Here is a 7,940-nt window from a genome sequence, read left to right as displayed (position 1 = left end):
GTTGAAACAGGACCTTGTTACGTAGATTACGTACAAAATTAAAGTCGGTAAAGAATCTCCTTTTGGAATTTTTTTTGATGATCGGTTTGGATGTTGTATTTTTAGTAATTAAACAATGTTAAAATAATCGAATTAGGAATGTTCTCCAGAATAATTTGATCGGTTTCATAACTTATATTTTTCCCATATAAATAAATATTATCTATGAAACTTACTAAAAAAAAAATTTCATTAAAAAAAATTATTATTTTTTTTTTGTATTATTTAATCATGAGTGTAATTTTTCGAAACAATACTTCATCAATCATATTTATAGTTCTCGTCATAATATTGATTTCATGTCCGCCTATTCAAACTAAAGATGATCCTTTTCGGAATGCTAAGGCTATAGGCGCTTATGATGATGGAACAATTTTAGTTGAAGTAAAAGATAGTCTTCGTTTAATTTATCCGAATGGAACCCCGCACTCTATTCCCAAAATTCACTGTAAAAAAAAATGTCATTATCATCTATTAAATCCAAATTATGTAATTATAACTTACGATAATAATGTAGGTATGATGATAGATTGGAAGGGGAGCAAAATTTTAAAAAGGTTCAAATATGATAAATTAAGTATTGGTGAGAAAAATGATAAATTTCTTATTATGAGACATAATGAATTTACTGAATATCATATCGAACATGGAAAAATAGTAAAAATAACAAATAGTTTACATTTCGATAAGAGCCATAAAGAACATAAAGAACATAAAATTACTGAAATCTTTTCATTGGATGATGCATGGGGAATTACTATATCTTCGGAAAAAAAGAAATCTTTTTTTTCAATCATTAAAACTGAATCCAAAAGTAAAACTCTGACGACCGAAGAATTGGAAGATTTTGCCGGTCCCTCTAAATGTATTACTAAAAATAAAAATAATGATATTCAGTATTATTGCTTATATAGAACACATACTCATAGATTAAAACTGGTTAATATAAAAAATTTATCTTTGAATGATAATACGTTTGATTTAACATCAACTGATTTATTCCAATCTGATATTAGTTTTGAAACTAAAACTTTTATTCATATTATGCCAAATGTTGGCTTCTTAGTAGAAGCTACAGCAAAATTAAACCCAAAGTATTATATATTTAATATTTTTGAAATCGATTATTTTGATCCAAATAATGCTTTTGGAGAATGGATAATAAATAATAATGATAATGATTTTATTGACGATAACATTTTTATCCTTCCAAATAACAAAGCTATTCAAATAAGAAAGAATGGCAAGTACGTAAATGATTTATCCTCAAAAATACCTGAAAGTACGTATCAGTTGGTATTTTATAATAGTATTTTTAAAATAATTTACTAATCTCTTAATTCATTTTTATTTATTAGATAATCAATACAAAAATACTCATATTAAGAGTGTACCAAATAATGTTGATATTGGTACAACCACATTAAAAATAACATTCCTCAACGCTATTACTTCAACAACAACAACTGCTGCTAATATTTCAATCTATTATAAAAACAAAAACAGTAACGAAATTATTTTACGTCAAAAGCTTTTATGTAAGAAACATTGTACAATAAGTGACGACGATTATTCGCTTACAATTGATATACCAAAAATTACTTTCAATATGCCTAATACAACTTATTATGTTGAAATCGATGATGATTTTGTCAAATATAAATATGATCTTATAACAATTCCAGGTATAAAAAAGGAAAATTGGATTATAAACACGCCAGGTATTTTATTAACTACTGTCACTGATTGTAAATTTCATTTATTAACTAATTATTAAGACTATATACTGTATATATTTTTTAGATTATAAATACTCAAACGAAGATGATAGTAAGTATAAAAATTATTATCCTTATAATTAATTCATTAAATTCATTATCGTTAAGCTGAAATTTATTAAAAACTACAACTTTAGAGTTTAAACTTGGTAATTTACGCTTAAATTCCATTGGTACTGAGGAATTTGACAAATTGTCAGATGCAGATAAAGATTATTTTTCTGATCAAATGAGAATTGAACTTTCGAAAAATATTCCAGTTGATTATTCAAGAATTAAGATAAACGATAAGAAATATGAATTTGACATGACTTTAGGTGTAAATTTGTATAAGTTTCTTATTCAGATTGATCCTCCAAATGAATATAGTGATAATAAAAAAAGTACAAAACAAGTTTTTGAAGATTTAAATTCTTTAATTATAACTAGTCAAAATCTTACAACAAATCTTGATTATAATAATTATACAAAAAATATTGATAAAGATTATGGACTTAAAGAAGCAAGTAAGTTATTTATTTACTTACTTTAAATATTGTAATAATAAATATTAATACAGTATATTATTATGTATCATTTTAAGGTGACACATTAGCGGAACTTAAAGCAAGTTTAAATAACTTTATTGCGGATCGTCGGTATTTAATAATAATAATAGTTTGCTTAATTCTAATAGCAATGTTATATTTTTATGGAAGATACAAGAATAAAAAGGTATAGTTCATTATTTGAATTATTTTTTTTTGATAATCAAAAACTAATATATTTGTTTTATTTTAGGGAACCAACATAATTGTATTTAAAGTTGCATTAATTATTATTGATCTTATAAATGATATAAGATTTATTATTAAACTTAAAACCATTTCATCGGGTCTTTTTATACCGAGGTACTATATCTTAAATTTTTTTTTTTGATTATTATATTATAATTAACTTATTTTTATATTATTACTAGTGTTTTGTTTTTATTATTTCCTTTTATTTTGAATGTATTTTTTGCCATTGCAATATTCAAATTTGAAATACAAAGCTCTATAAATTCTGAATGGTTCAAAAATCACATAAAACCAGTTGCAATTGCGACAATTTTAAGTTCAGGAGATATTGAATTACTTCATATATTTGATTCAAATTTTGGTGGATTTAAAATTTTTTCAGTAAAATTTTCTCCAAAAACATTAAATTTAATATTCTGGGGAGGATTTTTGAATATTATTCTGGAAAATTTACCTCAATTAGTAATTCAGGTACAGTAATTATTAATAAAATGGTGTTTTTTTTTCAGTGTTAATTTCTGTAATTAATTTTTTTTTAAAAAAAAAATTTTAATTTTGGTAGATTCTTTATGCTATTAATTCTTCTTCTGGTATAAATGACGTTACCGCATTATTTACATTAATTATCAGTATTATTGTTTTTCTGGTTAGTGTAATTGAGTGTAGTTATCATATATTCATGAATAATAAGAATGAAAATCATGTTGGAATTCATATCGTAGAAAGAGATATAAAACATTAAGAAGAAAAATTATGATTATTTTACATTCATCTACTTTAAGTCAATTAGAGTAAATTTTAGATTTCGTAACATTAAAATTTAAAAATGATACGGGAAAGTGTTTTTTATAAATATTTGCACGCTGATATCATGAGGCGCAATATTGTACAACCGTACGCATCAATGTATCATATCACAGAATAGAATCATTTTTTTGCATTTTATTATTTTAAAATATATCAACATAAATCTGAGTAGATATAATAGCTTAGTTTAATTCTTTTTGTTTATTTGAAGACGGATATTTATTTTCAATTATTGAAAAAAGAAAGATACTATTTTTATTACGATACGTTAAAGAACAAATATACTAATAATAATATTTATTTAATAATAAACCTAATAAAATTTATTTTATTAGAAGAAGGAAAGATACACTATTAGAATATATAAAAGGCAAAAGTTACTAATTAGTAACTACCGTAAATCGCGGGCCACAATACCCCGGTATCTGGCAAATTTCGGATGTTTGGCCCTGTATCCAATATTACGCGAATTTTTACTGTTAATAGAGAGTGTTTAAAACTTATAAAATAATTAGGGTATTGTTACACGTCACACCTAAGATATTTGTTGGATTGTTTAAATAATAAAATCAATGGAGAATGTGGCTTCTTTTTGAGAGGTACTATACATGCATAGGGTGTACTATGGCCCGTAATATACGGTATATCGCTATTCTATATCACAAATGCATCCCATTTAAACGAGCAAGCGGATCTTTTGTAGGAGGTAAACTTAATAAGCGTATTTAATCTGATATGTAAATATAAAACTAGGAAACAGAACCCGTTATGAGTCCGGAGCAGAGCAATACTACTAAAATTTGCGATGACTACAAATTTTCATAAGCATACAATTCGGACAATCATCATTATGATGTAAATTGTGATTACGAATATCTAAGGTTCATTTTACCCGGCTTTATATATTTGCACATAAAAATATTTTCAAACTCTTGAAAGTCTGGGAAGAAGTCATCTCTTCTTCATTTGCGTTGCGTCCTATTTTTTGGTCGAATTATAATTCACATTTAATAGTGAATAATCTGAATTTAAAAATTAGAAATTTTTTATTTAATAAAATTTTGATAATATACTGTATATATTAGTTATTTATGAAAAAAAATTTAAAGTTACATCATACGTATATCTGCGACGTAATTCTATTTTAAATTGATCTAATCGTAATTAAATATTCAAAAAATGTTTGTTTCGATTTTATATTATCCATATTATAAAAATGAAAATTTTTTAGAAGATAAAAACCTACTTGCTTGAAATAATAAAAAACCTACTTGAAATTTAAGAAATGAATAATAAATACATAAGAAATGTCTAATCTAATTGTATTAAAATATGTATAAATACAGCACATATAAATATATATTTACTTTGTAAAAAAATAAAATAAAATAAAAACAAAAGATTTAAAAATAACAATGACCATTATTGTTATTGTTATTATTATTATTATTATTATTTCAGTTCTTTAACAGAACTGAAGGGCGCCGAGAGAGGGAAGGGCCGGAGCGGAGGAAGGTTTTTTTAAATAACAGATAAAACCACTCCGTTAAATGAAATGTAAAAATGGTGTAGCCCTATATAAAATCCGGGAACCACATAAATATTAATATTAATATTATCGAAAAGAACATATGTTCTATTTTCGACCAAAAATACGGGAGCGACGAAATAAGGGATTTGGTATTGTTGGTCCATTTTTTTTTTTAATTAATAAAGTAGTTTAATAAATAATTTTTTATTTGTTATTTATTGGTTGAAGCCTCAGTCTTTTCGAAGACCTATTTATATTGAATTTCACTTTCCGCTTTATATTATAAAATAATATACGCGCCTATTGAGCATCAAAAAAAACTATTCTTTGTTGTGTAATTGTTATATTTGTATATACTTGACAATATTCAAAACTATCATCTTTCAAAAACAGGATATAAATCTCGTCATTATCAACAAGAAACTAAACTGGTTTAACTGGTTTCTGACTTTTTAAGTCTTTGATATCGGTGAGAAAATTTTGATCGTCGCACAGAGCTCAGTTATTTAATTACGAATCGATTTTTTAGAATTTTTTTAATGTAGAAATATAGGTTATCAATACTAATCTGTTAATATCACAAATGTTTTCGGATTATGAATATTTGTTTTCGATGGAATTTACCTTTTTAAAGTTGATATAATATAATAAAAATCATATGCTAATTATATCGTGGAACATTTCTATTGTAAACATCTAACGAATGAACGATAAATTTGGTTAATGAGAGCGAGATAAGAGATTTGAAATTATTGGTTCTTTTGTTTTTATTCAGATGATGATTTAAATGATTTGCTTTAATAAAACTAAAAACAAAGACTGCATTATAATATGACATAAATAAAGTGAATCAACTGTAAATAATATATTACGGTAAATTACAGCTCAAAGATGATGTTTTTAATATTTATATTATCCGTATTGTCCGTGTGAATATTTAATTAATTGATTAGAAATAAATTTATTTATATTTTATATCATATTATTAATTTTTTTGCATGTTACATAAACCTTTCAGAAACGCTCATTTCAGATATTTTTGAATAAGATAAGTTGAATTTTTTTTTGTTACCCTAATTTGGACACATTGGATCGATTTTTTAAGAAACGGCTGCGTCATTAATTACAGGGACATCGAACATCGAACTTTACTATAAAGGATTAATCATATAACCTTTTAGATTTGTTCATTCAAAGAACGCCAAGTTGTTGAGCATATGATAGTATATTAATATTATCTCACTTAATATCATAAGTCCTGTAAAAGAAATAACCTTTTTTTTAAAAAAAAAATTGTGATATAAAAGAGAAAAAATGATAGTAATAATAATTATCATACATGTCAATATGCGATAGGAGAACTCAATTATATTGAACAGATGATAAATAAATTCAAAAATGTGTTCACTATTAAAATAAAATATTTTATTGCGTTTTCAGAATTTCTGATTGTAATTGAGAGATTATCAATCTTCAAATACAGTACTGTATAACCTACAGTACTATATAGTAATATATAATATATTTATATATTTTTTTTATTAGAACTTTTTTAATTTCAATAAATAAAAAAAATATATATATTTCAAAATTTCAATGATTTCAAATATTTACTCAACTGCTGATCACAAATAAAGTAATGAACTGAAATATACAGATAACTCAAATTACATAAATAATAATAATATAGTTCTTTTAATATAATTAGTTATGATGAATCGATAAGATTTTTTCATTTAAACAAAGTTCTTTTTTCTCTGTCGTGTTACTTTGATGATCGGATCACTTTGTTTTTTAACCTTTTAATTGTTTGTCCACAACTTGCTGTATGCTAATTTCGAATTTTTTAAGTATTCGAAATCTCTGCGCATAATTAACGAAAAGAAAGAATAAAGGATACCTTAACAATTATTTTCATGTAAGAATTTTATGATTAAAGATAGTCGATATGAACAATTAATGTGACTGAGGTAGTACATCATTTACTTAGACGACACGTTTCGATAAGTAAGTAGTATACTAATGCATCAATATATGTGATAAGTCGTTTATTATTTTTTCAAAGAACAATCTCAAAATGTATGTTTTAATTATCATGAAACATTTTCTCCTGTAAACAAAAACAACTAACGATGAAGATATATAAGGAAGATTTTTCCTTTATGGACAAGTTACTTTATGTTGAACTGCATATACTAATTACATCATTGAACAAGTTTTTTTTAAAAAGATAAAAAAAAATTTTCATTTACGGAACCTCATTCGGAGTTTGAGATTTTTTTTAACTTCAAAAACGGGAATAGGCTTGGGAAATTTTCGACACAAAAAAACCATATACCAACCCCGATCTGTGTTCAACTGTCGAGCATAACTCCGCATAAATTTATATAATTCCGCATAATGCGGGCCAAATGTCACGTGATTTCCAACAACATTTCCTTTTTGGGTTTTTAACGACGAAAGGTAAAGAGGTTCAATATGTTTGTTCTAGGCGTATCAAACAATTACGCCAATTATGCAAGAGTAACATACGATTTTTCAAAATCATATGGTGTGTAATTATTTATGATAATGAAATTCTTTAAAAGGAACAAATAACTAGGGATTAAAATAACCATCTTTGGATTGTTATTTTAAAAGTTTGCATATATTAAAGTTTTTTTTTAATCAAGCTTACGAAATAGTTTATTCCAATGGTACAAACATGTGTGAAACATGCCAAGAAATGAGTCTTATGGTTTTACAATTTTTCTACAAAGAATTTCTGTACAGAAAAAAGCGTCATGAGAACTTTCAATAACTTACATTTCTTGATTTCGACAGGTTCCAAATGACAATTTATAATTAATTATTTAATATATTATATCATATTTGAAATATTCAATGCACATTGGCGTTTTAGAATTGGTCATTTGCCATCCTTTATTGAGATAAAGTTTTGATTTTTTTTTTAAAAAAAAAAATCTAACCCAAACGAAACACCTTATCGTTATTATCGTTATCAAA

General features: G+C 24.8%; 1 protein-coding gene across 1 annotated transcript; it reads left to right on the top strand.

Annotated features, from left to right (window-relative positions):
• Positions 1–270: 270 nt before the first annotated feature.
• OCT59_014022 (uncharacterized protein) lies at positions 271–3,338 on the top strand (the record flags this gene model as incomplete). Its single annotated transcript, XM_025334173.2, has 8 exons — positions 271–1,321; positions 1,398–1,760; positions 1,843–1,869; positions 1,955–2,323; positions 2,401–2,531; positions 2,598–2,707; positions 2,776–3,067; positions 3,159–3,338. 8 exons carry the CDS (start codon positions 271–273, stop codon positions 3,336–3,338), a joined length of 2,523 nt encoding a protein of 840 aa, XP_025183664.2.
• Positions 3,339–7,940: the final 4,602 nt, after the last annotated feature.

This window comes from Rhizophagus irregularis, chromosome 21 (assembly GCF_026210795.1).
Source record: "Rhizophagus irregularis chromosome 21, complete sequence".
NCBI classification, from domain to species: domain Eukaryota; kingdom Fungi; phylum Glomeromycota; class Glomeromycetes; order Glomerales; family Glomeraceae; genus Rhizophagus; species Rhizophagus irregularis.
Note: the sequence above shows the minus strand (reverse complement) of the source record. Positions and strands in the feature narration are given on the sequence as shown.